This window comes from Colletotrichum scovillei, assembly GCF_011075155.1.
Source record: "Colletotrichum scovillei strain TJNH1 chromosome Unknown Contig00006, whole genome shotgun sequence".
Lineage (NCBI taxonomy): Eukaryota > Fungi > Ascomycota > Sordariomycetes > Glomerellales > Glomerellaceae > Colletotrichum > Colletotrichum scovillei.
In genome coordinates, this window is record NW_023336264.1 from 2,240,325 (window position 1) to 2,255,292 (window position 14,968).

The following is a 14,968-nucleotide window of genomic DNA, read 5'->3' on the forward strand; positions in this document are numbered from 1 at the left end:
TCCATTGTTCCAGAGAGCCTCTCTCCAAAGGGGTGCCCTGATGACATAAGGGTTGATAAGATAAGACGACAGCTAAAGTGGTCTCCACTAAATGCTCCTCGAACCACGCCCAACGCGAAAAGCGTCACCCACGCGTCGGACCCCCGAGCCTCCCAACTACAGCTGTATCCGACCTCAGTGAATTATGTAACCAATATTCTATCACGACTCTCCACACATCCTGAAAGGCACGTCCGTCTTTAGCCCGCTGGGTTCTCAGTAGCCTGGGTTAACAGACATTTGCGTGGTCAGATTTGTGCACAAGGCTGCAGGCGCCTGCTCTCATCCGCCATGGCTCGCAAATCGGCCAACACCGCCCAGGCAGGTGCGAACAAGAACCGCGATATCAGAAGCTTTTTTGGTGCCGGCCGCGCTGTTACGAAGGTCGCGCCTGCCGTCTCTTCCTCACAGGCCTCTCAAAATTCTGCTTCTCAGTCCTCGGCAGCAACCCAGGAGCTCCTGCCCACCCGCGCTCCTGCCCGAGATGTGAAAACGGTGATGAGCAAGAATCCCCCGCCAAACAGAGACCTCGACGAGAACAAGAATCCCAAGATCGCCAAATTCTCGCCTGGCAAAGGCGCAAACTCATCCGCCGGCCAACGGCCTGCCCTTACGGCATCAGATCTCAATGCCTCCATGTCATCCTTATCTGAACTTCAAGATACCCCGGTTCTATCTCCAGCCATGCGGCGTGTCATTCGCCTAACGCCACTACGGCAAAGATCACAGCGGTCACGATCTGGCACGCCGAAGGGGGTTTCAACACCCAAAACACTACGGTCAGGGCGAAGTACCGGCTCGCCGCGTAAGGTCCGCTTCTCATCGCTACCATCGTCGCCTCGGGTGTCTCTTGAGCCCGAGGAGCCAACAACCCCACGAAGGCTGCTCTTTGGTCAGAGTCCAGGCAGGAAGACGGCCAGCGAGAGCCCAACAGGTTCCCCTCCAGCCGGTGATCTGCCCGAGTTACCCTCATTGCAGAAAGGCAAGCTGCAACGCACGCCAAAGCGCGATATATCAGGGGAGCCGAAAGTCGATGGATCCCCCAACAGCTTGCCGTCACTTCCAAGTCTACCTAGCTCCCCGGCCCTTCCATCTTCTCCGCCGACTGCGAACAAGCGTCCGATTCTCACGAGGGATGCAGTCATCAAAGGGTCCGATGACGAGGACGACGACGGTTCTTTGTCCGATGACTCCTTTCCGGATCTCGACATGCTTGGCCCCACCAAACCGAGGCCTGATGGCACGCCAAAGGCCAAGAGACGGGCCAGGATGGTTCACAAGTCACCTCTCACCATCCAGCCGAAGCACAAATTCGACTTCAAGACGCTGGACGCCCACTCGAGGAGGCACGATGTGCTCTTCGACAGCCCGCGACGACCGGCTGAGCCTGCACCTAAGGATGAGATCATGGTTGATGTCGAAGAAAGTCCCAGCAAAGCTCGCCAGAAGCTGATCGAGATTGCTGGTGTCAAGACGGAGGAAGATGCGGACAAGGCTCTCCGAGCCATGGAGCGAACCGATGCCGGTGCCTCGAGGACCAGATGGTACTTCTTCAAAAAGGACATTCACGACCTCGATGAACCTCCTCCGTTCCCGAAGAAATTTGCAAAGGGTCCTTGGTCTTTTCTCGAGAAACCTGGTACCAGAGATCGACACATCATGTCGGGGCTGCCGAACAATCTTGCCGTTAATGTCAGGTTTCCGGACGAATTATATCTCTGGATCTTGGATATGGTTGCCGTTGAGAGAGTCGGTGTTCTTCGGGAGGAATACAGCAAGATTGTCACTGCCAATGGCAAACAGGTCAAGCGCCTGATCACGCCTCAGAAGTTCGAAGAGTGCTTGAAGAAATTGGGCGCAGCGGACCATGTAGGCGACGAGGTACTACGACCTGTGCGAGAAAGCCGAGATATCTACGCCGATTACGAATGGGAACCTCTTCAGTCGTTTTTGGAGTGGGTTTCCTACATGGCACATCATCTTAGCTATGCAACAGTTGCGTACGCTGTCAAGATGCTCTTGCGCATGGCAGCTGACAAGGTGGTCCTCGAGAATGTGGATGTTCTCACGCGCCATCAGGACTCCTTGGCAGCCTTGGTCGATACTGTCGAGGATGGTGCCTGGGATGAGTTTGTAAGTATATCCCTCGGGTGTTAAGTTGATGCTGTTGCTAATATGGCCTGTCATAGTGCGCCGAGACCTGCTCGTCTCTTTATCATGGATTCGACAAAACCTCGCTGCGAATGTTGCCGCTCATCTGCATGCCTGTCACTTCGCGGAAGCTGCACGAGCTGCGCAGACGCCTAGCAGTCGCCTTCTTCCTTCGAGACGCTGCTCTAGCAAACGAGCACCCTGACGATGTCATTAGCCTTCGCCTCGTCATTGCCCGGGTCAAGGACAGTGACTTCAAGATCAACAACAAGACTGACTATGTGAACTTGAAGGCTCTAGTCCAGCTCCTCGACATGGCAGTAGATGAAGGGGCTTTCGCGCATGATAACGAAGACTCGGACTACGAAAAGGAGTTCAACAGTAACATTGACGATCTGGCGAAACGTCTCAAGGCCATCTGGCGAGGCATCAACGACACAGGAGCTGCGAACCTGGCTCGCACAGAGGCCAAGAGCGTGCTCGAATGGGTTGGAGAGCGTCTGACATACTCGGTCAGAACCAAACGCCCGCCGACACAGAGCATCTTTGGAGACCAGGGTCCGTCGTCGGCCAAGAAGAGGCGTCAACAGGACTTTATGCAAAGATTCGTGCATTCTCGGAAGAACAAGCCGTCCGAGATAGATACCAACGTCGAGCCAGCTTCAAGCGAGGATGAGACTTTCGTTACGGCAATAGGTTAAGATGATAACGAACTCGTAGTTGCAACGATAACTACCTAATACGCCAAGGGTTGGCCACCATCATACAGCATCTAAGATACACCACAGGAAGGAGTTTGAAACAGGGTAGGCGCCGGGGAGTCCTTCATGCAGCGTTCAGTGTGTCCAGCCCCAAGGGAGATAAAAAGGGCTATACAGGGTTTTTGCAAGGCGCACTTATGGGAAAAGGGTAGTGGTTTAGTCAGTGAATCTGCGGTTGGGGTTCTTGCCAAACAGAGTCTCTCGGACGGCCGGCAGACCGGTCTCCTGGAGGAGGTTTAGACGCTCCTCGAATGTGTTGTTGATTTCAATCTTGCCCTTTCCACCGATGACGAAAACACCGCCAGCGCTGCCTCGTTCGTTAGCACCATGATACGTCATCGTGATATGTCTGCCCGATTCTCTTTCGTATATCACGTACCTCTCTGCGGACAGGGGGTCCGACTCGTCAAGCTTGGCCGTGGTGTCCTTGCCAACCTCCTTCTTGTACTCCTTGGTGGCCTCATCGATGGCCTTCTTGACGGCATCAAAGTCGGCTTTCCGTGCGCGGACGACGACCTCGGGCTCGGAGAGGGCGTAGAGGCCCTCAAGGATCAGGTTCTTGAGAGTGGCCTGGTACTTGCCCTTGTCCTTGGTGGCGTTGGCGAGCTTCTTGCGAGCGTCCTCAAAGATATTGTCGAGGAGCTCCTGGCGGGCGCCGAGGACCTTGAGCCGCGTCTTGTTGGAGACGGTAGAGCGGGTGATTTGCTGAGACATTTGGGCCTGCTTGAACTTCTTCTCGTACTGGCCGTCGATGGAGTCCGTCTCCTGGCGGACGAGCTTGGACTTTTCGATTGCGAACTCTTCGTTGGCCTTGATTTCGATCTCGCGGGCCTTTTCCATTGCTTCTTGCTTTATGAAGGCCGTCATCTTGCGGAGCTCCTGACCGACCTGTTTGGTGCACGCCATGTCTGGTTAGCCGGGCTGCGTCTGTCCATGTCTATCTCCATCCCCCCCTCATTCTCGTGTGCGTTCGTGTACATCGGGATATTCGGTTTAACCCCTACGAGGTTTGAAATGTAAGGCGTGGACGGGGGGAGAGCTTACTTGGTCGTCCGTCAACGGTTGGTGAGACATGATGGGCGGTTTTTGGGGCGTTTGCGTGAGCGACTTTTGTTGATTCAATTAGGTTTATCGGAGACGAAAAGGACGACGGGCGATGATGAGATCGCGTGGGATGTAGAGAGGAGCTGGTGGGGAGCCCGTCGGGAGGAGGTCTCGCGATGGGGGGAGGGGGAGAATCGGGATCGGATTGCGGTGGTTGAATGAAGCTGTTGTTTGACGAGGCCTACTACTGACTACCTAAGGTGCTCTGAGCCGCGCAGCAAGCGCATCACTGGGCGTTCGGCCCCCCCAGCTTCAGGAACCACATAGCAGGTATCCATCCGTCCCGTCAGCCACAGATTGCTTGCTTGGCCGGGTGGGTACGATACGGGAACCGGCTCAGATTGCACTTGAGCCACATCTGGTCTGTGCGGCTACTACTGGTGGCATTTGTCCACTTCTCCAGCCACGTTTCCTTCTCGAGCTGTGACATCACGGGGGGCGGCGAAGCCTATCAGTCCCAAGGCCCACCAGGCCTCACCTCCCGCCATAGAACCGGGCAGGTGGAGGTGAAGGAGCGATAAGATAATCCGGTCACGTCAGGTGACGATTGCCCGAGGAACAGCCGCCTCACCCACCACAGTCATGCACCCAGCTGAGCTACCTCACCGCCTACCACAATAGCGCATAGCAAAGGTGCAGAGGGGCTAGACGCGGAGTACCTGAACTGAATAATGCAATGCAGGCGGCACCTGGAGAGGTGGAGAGCGGCGGGAGTCCCTTGCTGCTTGGTTGCTGCGGGCGAGGTACCTACCTTGAGATCACTGGGGTGTGTGATGTGGGTTGCTGCTGCACCACTATTATGCTTGACCGTACCTTGTGCTTGGTGACTTGGTTGCTTGGTGCAGTCGGCATCTCCCCCTTCCTGGTTCCGTCCTGGCCAGACCACCCCGACCCTCTTCTACACCGATGGGAACAGAGAGCGGCCATTGCGTCGGTGCATAGCGAACGTACGTCTGTCTGGTGTTTCGAGCTGAGCCATCATCTAACACCAGAGACCTGTTCACCGACTCCGGCCATGTGGAAACTCGGTATTTCATAACGCTGCATTGATCAGGTTTACGCAACCAGCATTTTCTCGTAGAGGACAGCCGGCCTGGAAGACGGAGTACCTACCTTCTGACGCTCCGACTTTGTCGCTTCCATTTAGACGCGCATCCGAACTTGAAACCCATCTGCAAGCTCTCTCTTGGCGGCTATTGGAGGGAAGCGACACCAAAGTCACCATTTACCCAAGCGTGGCGAGACACAACCCGTCGGACAAATTTACCTAACCACATCATCTCCAATTCTCAACGTCGAAGCAAATCGCAGACGCCTCGTTTGCACCGTTACCTATCCCGCCCCCTCCATCCTGCCGAAGCGTTCGATTGCCCCTCCCTCCGTCCCACCGCCGGAGTCGATTTCATCTGGTCCTTGTTGCGAAAAGAGAAGCTGCACATCCAACGAACGTGCCGCTAGGATACCGGCGGGACGACACACACGGCAGCGCGGACACAGAAAACAACGGACGACGATAAATCCATGAGACCGACCGCCGCTGCTTCAACATCGACCGCCGCCAGATGACCGACGGCTAGCTCCTTGCGCGTGCAATGGGGTCCCTCGGCGGCATCTCCCCTGGGGGGACAATCGCCGTACGCATCCGCCTCCCTTTTGCGCCTCTGTCGCTCGCTGAACGACCAAAAAGCCGTCGCTAACGTTGTATTTTGCCCCTCGCGCAGATAGGAATCATCGTAGGTCTCTTGTCCACGAGCGTCCAGAGCCTGGGTCTCACCCTCCAACGAAAATCACACATTCTCGAGGACGAAAAGGGCCCCCACGAAATACGTCGGCCACCGTATCGGAGAGGGAAATGGCAGCTGGGGATGGGAATGTTCATCGCCGCAAACCTGCTCGGTAGCTCCGTCCAGATCTCGACCCTTCCTCTCCCTGTACTCTCAACCCTGCAGGCCTCTGGCCTCGTCTTCAACTCGATATGCGCTACCCTCATACTTAACGAGCCCTTCACGAGGTGGTCGCTATGGGGCACACTGCTCGTCTGCACCGGCGCCGTGCTGATCGCCATCTTTGGCGCCATTCCCGCGCCTGCGCACAACCTCCAGGAGCTGCTTGAGCTCCTCGGTCGGAAGCCTTTCGTGGTATGGATGATCATGCAGGCCTTCCTCGTCCTATCAATAGCCATCAGTGTGGACTGCCTCGATCACTTCACGAGCCTGTCACTCAACTCGAGATTCCGCTTCGTCCGCGGCCTCGCCTACGGAGCCATAAGTGGTATCCTCTCGGCGCATTCGCTGTTGGTTGCCAAGTCGGCTGTTGAGCTGATCATTAAGACGATCGCGGACGGCAATAACCAGTTTATTCACTGGCAGGCGTGGGTCCTCGTGCTGGCGCTGGTCACCCTGGCTTTGAGTCAATTATACTACCTACACCGTGGCCTGAAGCTCGTCTCGACCTCGGTTTTATACCCCATGGTTTTCTGCATCTACAACATCATCGCGATCCTGGACGGTTTGATATACTTTAAGCAGACGGACCAGATCAACCCCTTACGGGCATGTCTCATTGCACTGGGGACAGTCATCCTACTTGCCGGTGTGCTGGCATTGTCATGGCGACTCAGCGACGAACAGCACACGCCAGGCGTGGGCCAGTCATCCTTGGCACCAGGACTTGGCCTCGTGGAGGACACAGAAGATGAAGAAGAGTCCCTTCTGGGTGGCGACGATCTTTACAGCCTCCACGAAGAAGATGACCCATTACCAGCTACAACCTACTCAACATTCAACGTGGCCAGTGGCGAGACAACGCCGCTGACACCGACCCCGAAGCGGAAGAAGACGGGCAGGAGATGGCAAGAGCGCGCCGAAATTTGGGGCGAGCTCGAAGACCGCGACACGTCCAGCCCGCCCATCTCGCGCCGGCGCTCCAGCACTATGCCTGGCGAACTCACCGAATCTACCTCTTTATTACCGCACCGCCGTGGTGTAAGTAGCGGTAGCGGTAATCCTCTCTTTTCGTCCTCAGAAGCGGGACCCAGCTCCGAGTCCCTTTCGTCACGCCGGCCCGGCCCGGGTAGGAGGCGACGTAAATCCACGGGATTTCCGGGCTTCACAGCCCGCCGTCGGCGCAAGAGTCAGAGTAGCAGTCAACCCACACTCCAAGAGGCTTTGGGCGGCATTTGGAAGCTCAAGTGGTGGCGAACTGACAGAGGAGACGATGGCGCGAGCAATCCACCGGGTAGCAGCGGGAGCGGCAGTGTGTGGCCCGCATTTCGAGACGAGCCTCCGCCGACGACGGGGCAAGGGGAAGGGGAAAGGGATATTGGTGGTAGTGGAGGCAATGATGGACGCGACGGGTCCCGAGATAGGGGACGGGACCGGCGGCCGAATGATGATTCGCCTGTATGAGTATTGGAACACTTGTCACGTCATTATTCCCTTTTTAAACATCTTCTTTTTTTCTTTCTATCAAGAAACCCCATTACTTCTTTATGTGAGCATAATAGCGATTACTTAGACATGTGCCAATTGCCAGTAGTATGACTTTATATGATTCTTGAATCATTTGCCTGTCTGATATAGTTCATGGGAGCACCTGTCGTCAACGTGTCTTGATCAATGACCTCGTTCAGCACAGAGAGGTCATAGAGCCAGGTACATCGGATGGTCGAATTTGACTTTGGTCAAAACATGCTTTTTTTGGGGGGGGAGGTCAGTTGTCTACTACGAGTAGACACTTTGTCTTATTTGTTCATTTCAGTGCCCTTTTTCTTTCTATCTTTGTCTGATGAGAGTCTGTTCAGAGTGCTGAAATTATCTCTAAGGATGTAGAGAAGTGGATGAAGGACAATAAAAGACAGCTGTCACGTTTTAGGTGCACGGTCAATGTGAGTGATGTTACAAAACTTAGCCTTTGTTCGTTCTCTCGTTCTTTTTGGACATTTAGACAGGGATCATTATGGCAGTGGGCCATGGGCGCCGTTCATGTCAACACCACCTAAAGTTCAGAATTGACGAATTTGCTATAACACAATACCCGCGATAAGGAAGGTGAGCCTGTCATCGCTCGCTCCTTTTTTTGGTTTTTTTTGATATGGTCAGAACGAAGAGAGAGCATGGGCTTGATTGCAAGCCCTGTGTGGTTGAGGACGTAGCTGGGCAGCTAGGTTCGGATTCTTCTATCTAAACCTACTGGGCTCATTCTCATCTACGTATTGACCGAGTCAGAAAGCCACTATATTTATCGCACTTGTTGGCGGGAGAGCGACGGTGCAGGTAAACTTTCTTTTCTTTCTAGCGGCTTGTTGTATAGTACTCTTGGACCATCTCATCTTGACTCGGAGACTTATAACGTCATTTTGGGAGGGGGGCGAGGAAATCTCAAGCTGTCTGTTGGGAGATATCGGATAACTAGGTATTGGCGCCATCTTGTGTACGAACAGTTGACGGGAGGCGATTCAATTGAAGCTGTTGAGATGAATACCCCATTGATTCCGATGAGCATATGAAAAAACAAATCGAGGTAAGTCTCCAGCATCCGGCGAGATTTCGACATAGTACCACACCTAGTCAAATAATGGGATCTCTTTTATCCTTCCTTGCGTGGGAATTACAGTTGAAGTCCATGCCGTAAATCGACCTGTCTGCTTGCTAATCCAGCGTCAAACGAGATTGATCATTCACTCAGCGCACGCGAGAGAAAAAAGAGAGAGAGAGAGAGAGAGAGAGAGAAAACCGGATCGGCTCTACTTGACACGACATTTCCACAGACATCATGCATCCCAAATAGTCGCCGCGCCCATTCTCCCATTCACACGGATACAAAACTCGGATACTCGGCTTCGCAGCAATAGACAGACAAGACCATCACCCCAAGCCGCGTATTATTGAGATAGATGTTGACGGGTGACGCGGTACTCCATGCCGAGTCAGAGTTGTAAACTGGTGTCGTTGAAGGTGGTGGCCGTTGCCGCCCCCCTGCCCGCCGTTGATCCGGGTAGATGATCCAGCTCGTTTATCTCGTTCCATCTACATTGTGGAGTCACATTACGTCCGCCCTCTCTATGCCTTCCCTCCCTTCCATCATAGTGTCTCTCGTCCGTCAACCTCCTACCAGGTGCTTGATCCCATTCAACCCAGCTCCCAAAATCCTCAACCGGCCTCTTTCCCTTCCTCCGCCATACGGGCTCAACAGGGTTTCGCTTGGCGTGTTTACACTATACACCCCAAGAGTTCTTCTATTTCCAGCTCCTCCAATCCCCCCCGTCTCCGTACGACACTCTGTCCGTAGGCCAGTCAATCTGGCACATGCCATCTGTGGTTCACCTACCATGATCGTCAATCTTGTTTATTTCAATCCGTGAGGGCTGCAAACAAATAGATTGGGCCCTTGGCCTATCCCAATGTACAACGTCGTTCATGTCACAAATAGATCCGGCGCATAGTGGCGTACTCACACTAGAATGGACTACCGAAATTGTTATATATATGCACACACGCATCTCCCTCCGTCCTGGAATATGATCACAGCATAAACCGTCCTTGTCGACATGAGGAGCTGAGCCTCCCCCTATTCTTACACATCTCACGCCCTCCCATCGATTTCACTCGAGTCCACATGTTCAGTCACCGGTCACTAACCATCGAACGAGCGAAGAGAGAGTTTGAAAAAACAGGTACTGCTTTCAGGGCAAGTTCCCCCCTTTTTTACAGAACAGAGATAATCAACACTAAAAATCTATATATGGTGTCCGCACAAACAAGAAAGAAGGGGGTTCGTCGGTAAGGAAGGCTTTGAGAGAGAGAGAGAGAGAGAGGTAAGAGAGATGTTGGCCGTCACACAAAAAAAGACCTGTCGCTTCGACTATCTCCGTCCGAAAATTCGTTTCCATGCGTTAAGATTCGTACACCACCCCGGTGTCTCCTCGTAACAGAGAAGAAGATCGAGGGGCTTCTGCGGAACGCAGAAAAAGAGAAGGGGTCAAGTTATTGATTCTGCCTGTCCACTTTGTCTAAAGAAAATTGGAACAAGATTAAGACCAATCAATGGCCGCGGCGGGGGTGAGGCGATTCAGTCTTTTCCCCGGTCCGAAGGAAAGGAGACCACAAACAGTTGCTTGCTCCCGATTTGCCACACGCAAAAGAGAAAAGGAGTTCCCGAGAAGAGGCTGGCTTTCCGAGCGAGAGACAGACGACAGAGAATGAGCGCCAACTCGAGCCAGCGGCTTCTTTTGCCCTGAACAACCAAAGCTGAGCCGCCGGCTTAGAAACCGCGGTAACCAGCCTTCTCGTCAATGTGGCGGTAACGTTCGCGCTCCTTGCGATCCTTGAGCAGCATGGCGATGGTGACAATGAGCATGGCGTCAATACCGACCATACCGAAGACGGCAGTGAAGATGTTGTCGACGAAGATGTTGGCGAAACTCGTGATCGGGGTTGCGCAACCGCGCTGCAGGGCGGCGGCGGCGGGACTCGGGCACTGAGCGTCGGTGACGAAGGCGGGCGAAGTGCTGTTGAAGTATCCGCAGCATTTGAACTGATGTCGAGTGTCAATCATTGGTGACGATGCTTGAGAGTAGAAGAAAGGTCACTTACAGCAGTCTGCATGAGCTCCTGAACACGAGGGTCCTGGACGTTCCACGTCTTGCCAAAGTCGTTCTTGGTGGTGAGAGTAAGAACCCAAAGGTAAACACCAAGAATCAGACTGAAGAGGCCGCAGAAGGTGGTCAGGTAGCCCGAGATCTTGAGCCAGCCACGAGTCGGCGTGATCATTCCGGGGATGGTGGAGAGGAAGGTAACGAAGATGAAGACGGCATTGGCAATACCGGCTGTAAGTCAAGTCAGTCACGATGTTCGATATGTTCCCTTGCTCACTTCCGTCACGTAAGTGACATCCTCTTGGATCGTCGTCGTACCTGTCAGTGGGAATTGGGCCGTGAGCAAGCGCATAACAGCCTCGGTTCCTTCCGTGGGCGCCTCCTTGATGAGGTTCTGGTTGATGAGGGTGAAACCCAGAAGCAGAGCACCGGTGATGACGAAGACGATGTCGGCGACCACGAAGGTCATGAGCACTTTGTTCGCCATGGCTGAAGCTTTTCGATGAAACCGAGCAGCCTAGAGACCCGAGAACCAAGATGTCGCTCGGAGAGACTTGGCTGCTCCTTTGTGCTGCAATTCCTCCTCTTTTTTCTTCCGAAGAATCCTCCTCTTTTTTGGAAATAGTTTTTAGATTTTGCGATTTAAAGATTGATGTTTGATTTTGACGTCCGGCGTCTCTTGGTGTCTATAATTTGGTGATCGGTAGGGGGAAAATCGGCGGGTATGCGTTCGTCGGTGTCGTCGGTATCGCTGGTGTCGGTGGGTAAGGACTGTCTTCGACCAGCAAAAATGTAACGGAACCTCCACCACCCAGCGGGGACGAGCACACGAGAAGGAAGGGTTTTTGAAAAGAGAGAAGTCGACGAAGCCGTCGCGAAGAAGGGAATAAGGTTGGAGTGAACGATTGTACAGAAGAACGTGAAGATGGACCGAAAATCACCCTCCAGATGACAAAACCCGACTACAGCACTGAGGAGTGGGAGGAGAGGAGAAGAGATGCCTCGTAGTGCAACAGAGACGAGGTCTGAGTCTCTCTCTCCACTGGGTCCATGAGAGAATGGGACGTGGGCGGTGGAGCGGGAGAGCAGCCGGTAAGGGGGGTCCACAATACTGTCTCGGACGAGACCTGTGTAGGCAAGGGAGACCCCAGAGGGGAATCGCCAGATTCAATCAGTCAGGCGAGGGGGCGCTGTATCGAGACTCGAGACTACTCGAGAGAGAGCGGTTACTTGGTTACGTATCCATACATTAGTCTTACCTTAGGTACCTTATTGGCGGGCGGTCAGGGCCCCTCGTCCGTCTTTGAAGGCTCGAACAGCAGACGCGAGGATGAGAAACGCACCAGAAACACCTTGGGACCAGCCCATTGCTCGTCCACACTGTGCCTTGGAGGCCTTGTTGCCCCCAGTGAGCCAGCAAGAGGGAGCCGTGTGAAGAGATCGAGACAACAGCAGAGAAGGAACTGTGAAGGGGGAAGAAGAGGGCTGAGGGAGGTCGCGATGAATCCGACTCCCTGACGGACTGCGTTTCAGGATCGAGGGGCGACCTCATGCAGGCGGCTGTGGCACGCACCAATCGAGAAGCCGTGCAGGCGCTGGTGTCCGGGATCGTGGCCAATCACAACACCAGAATCGTCCAAGAGTCGCCAGATTGGGGTGGTCGTCCGTTTGAGCCAATGGCTTAGGGCTGCGCGTACCTTCCTTGGAGGCTTGGTCACTTTTCGGTACCTGGCTTGGCCCTTGCTTGGCCCTTGCCAGACACCCAGAGAACTTGCAGGTTGGAACGCTGAGAGAAGTCACCACCCACCAACCATACGCTGGAACGCTACATTACGTAGCATTTTCTTCCCTTACATCTTCACGTGGTGAAGCATGGCTCATGCCTGCCACACTCAGGTACCTGGCGGAAAAAACACCTTATTGTTACGCTTACTTCAGCGGCCCAACGGTCTGTCCTCCCAAGACCTCGAGACACTCAAGCCTCCTCGACTTACATCATCAAACAGGAGACGAATTCAGGAACCACCTCAAGGGCCCAATTGCTCACCAAGTGGACGCGGCAACGCGAGACATGTCACAACCCTCGATAGCGAATACCACTATAACACGCGTCGACGGCCTCTTGAATCCACAACCTGTGCCGGCTAGCCCGACAACGTACAGAGTTCGGATACAGTCGTTACTAGGTACTCCGTAGTGATAACTGTCTCTCGGAGTACGGAGTACACTACGGACAGATGCCCTGTTCAAAGGATAGGTCGGCCGGCTCCCACTTGGCACTCGTACGAAAGTGTGCTGCTCAAGGTAAGCTCCGGGCACCGCGGAGCACTCTACCGATTCAGAATCCTTCCCTTACTGTCTACACCTCATTTTCAGGCCCGCCGCCCGAGGCTGTGAGCCCTCCCCTCCCTGCCAGCGAAATTCGAATTTGACAGGAGCCCCTCTTCCCATCGTCGTGGCACGATCCAGTGAGATTTCAGCCCGATGGTCTCGCCTTTTTCATAGACTCAAGACAGCGGTGGTACGGTGGCACCACATTACCGCCCAATTTCCATCCTCTTGGCTCACCTGCCGAACCATGTCTGACGCTTCAACGCTTCCCCACCAACGCTTTCCATGATAAGGTAATCCGGAGATGTGCGACTAAAAAAGACTGGTAGTCGCCGGTGCTTGTGAGCAGACAGTTGTGGTTCCTCGGGAACGACGCCAGGGATCTTGAGGCGCTAGCGACTCGGACCCTCCCTTTAGTTTCTTTCCTCTGGTCTTTCATCAGAGTTTGATAACCATGATCAGTGTCGATTTACCGTTGTCACATGAATAACTGCCTGGAGTATCCGTAATGAGGCTCTGTCTCTTTACGCATTTCTGTATGCGTACGTGGTATAGAGACTGCATACGCATCCCTAGCATACCAACGTATACCCGCAACGCACCTCTGGATTGCATGGAAGAACTCTCGGACTTTTCTTCTTCAGAATTACCGCTGGTTTGGACGCCCAGACCTGTCAAGAGAGAACTCTCCAACCCTTTGAACGAGGGACAGTGCAGACCTCAGACAGTCTGGTCTTGTTGGCCTTTCGACGGAAAAGCCCGGGTTCCACCCACTGAGAAGGTGTGCTATCCGAGTGGAAAGCATTGCCGTGGATGTTCGATGCCTGTCGTTTCGTGCATCCTGCGGTGCGATGCCGTTCCGTTCCGTTTTTGCGTCGTCTGGTATTTCATTTTCGATTCATGGTGCAATCAACAGGAAACGTGCGCACGACGAGCCTGGAAACAGCGTGCGGTTCCATTTCCACTTTCATTGTCCGGCAACTTCTGAGCCGGTACTTGCATTCGTCGATTGAATTGCCTCTGGTTCTCGGATTTGTGGTCTTTGTTTGTTGATTGTTCCGGACTGTTTCGATGTCACTCACGGTTCGCTACCAGGCGATCATATTTCCAGTGGTTCTTGAGGCAGCATGGATAGATGGGACGCAAGTTGTGCAGCGAGCTGAGGATGCCGATCTACCTTATACAACCAACACCTCGGATTATCGCTGCGCCCAGAAACTGGGAAATCTTCATGTTCTTCAGCGGCGCAGCCCGGCACTTCCATATATTGTGCTTAGATGATGAGCAAACAAGACTTAGATGTAATCCGATAATCTAAAGAAATCCAGGGGAAATAGAGTTCAAAAGTCAACAACTGCATGCGCACGTACCACTTCCAGTCACACGCCGACGACCACAATGTTGCGAAAATTGTTTAAAATGCCCTCTCTTCGATTTCCATCACCACAAAAAGCATCGATCTCAAATCGGCAAAAGGATTGGGCCCTAACCAGGATTCGAACCTGGGACCTCTCCCAGACGTGTCGTGAAGACCCTAAGGGAGAATCATACCGCTAGACCATCAGGGCAGATTGTACTCCAAGTGGATGTCCTTGGATGTGAGTGGGAGCGGAAATTGTGCTCAAGTTTGTGGACGAGGTGTGGAGGGCCACGATATTTTCTCGACTAAGGGCAACTGACACGAGACAGGGGTGTGATGAGGCGCAAAAAGCGGGAACGGATGGTGAGACATTTCTACGGCTTGTGGCGCTTCAATTACGAGTTGCATTGGCTGCAGAATTCAAAGTAGATAGATACGACTCTTTTGTGAATTTTCTAACTAGGTGACGAATATTGAAAACTGAGCATCAAGTCCGTAATGCCAGCGTCGACTCTGCCGTGCCAACATACACATTTTAACCAGCCAAGCTGACAAGATAGGATGCCGGTCAACCCACAATTGTCGTCCTTCTTATGATTACTACATCAGTTGTCCCATTACAAGGCC

At 53.6% G+C, this 14,968-nt stretch overlaps 4 protein-coding genes across 4 annotated transcripts; 2 read left to right on the forward strand and 2 right to left on the reverse strand.

The window, feature by feature from the left end:
* Positions 1 to 537: 537 nt before the first annotated feature.
* HER10_EVM0007409 (uncharacterized protein) lies at positions 538 to 2,891 on the forward strand (the record flags this gene model as incomplete). The annotated part of the gene is made up of 2 exons (XM_035476967.1): positions 538 to 2,172; positions 2,229 to 2,891. The coding sequence occupies 2 exons, from the start codon at positions 538 to 540 to the stop codon at positions 2,889 to 2,891; spliced, it is 2,298 nt and encodes a 765-aa protein (XP_035332874.1).
* Positions 2,892 to 3,107: 216 nt separating this feature from the next.
* HER10_EVM0007458 (V-type proton ATPase subunit E) lies at positions 3,108 to 4,025 on the reverse strand (the record flags this gene model as incomplete). Its single annotated transcript, XM_035477013.1, has 3 exons — positions 3,108 to 3,258; positions 3,331 to 3,839; positions 3,996 to 4,025. 3 exons carry the CDS (start codon positions 4,023 to 4,025, stop codon positions 3,108 to 3,110), a joined length of 690 nt encoding a protein of 229 aa, XP_035332879.1.
* An 891-nt stretch (positions 4,026 to 4,916) lies between these two features.
* HER10_EVM0010970 (uncharacterized protein) lies at positions 4,917 to 7,748 on the forward strand. The gene is made up of 2 exons (XM_035480414.1): positions 4,917 to 5,689; positions 5,777 to 7,748. Exons 1-2 carry the CDS (start codon positions 5,648 to 5,650, stop codon positions 7,460 to 7,462), a joined length of 1,728 nt encoding a protein of 575 aa, XP_035333314.1. The 5' UTR covers positions 4,917 to 5,647; the 3' UTR covers positions 7,463 to 7,748.
* A 1,010-nt stretch (positions 7,749 to 8,758) lies between these two features.
* Positions 8,759 to 12,021, reverse strand: HER10_EVM0007747 (tetraspanin). Its single transcript, XM_035477292.1, has 3 exons — positions 10,969 to 12,021; positions 10,649 to 10,881; positions 8,759 to 10,589 (listed from the first exon to the last, which is right to left on the reverse strand). The coding sequence occupies exons 1-3, from the start codon at positions 11,135 to 11,137 to the stop codon at positions 10,317 to 10,319; spliced, it is 675 nt and encodes a 224-aa protein (XP_035332920.1). The 5' UTR covers positions 11,138 to 12,021; the 3' UTR covers positions 8,759 to 10,316.
* Positions 12,022 to 14,968: the final 2,947 nt, after the last annotated feature.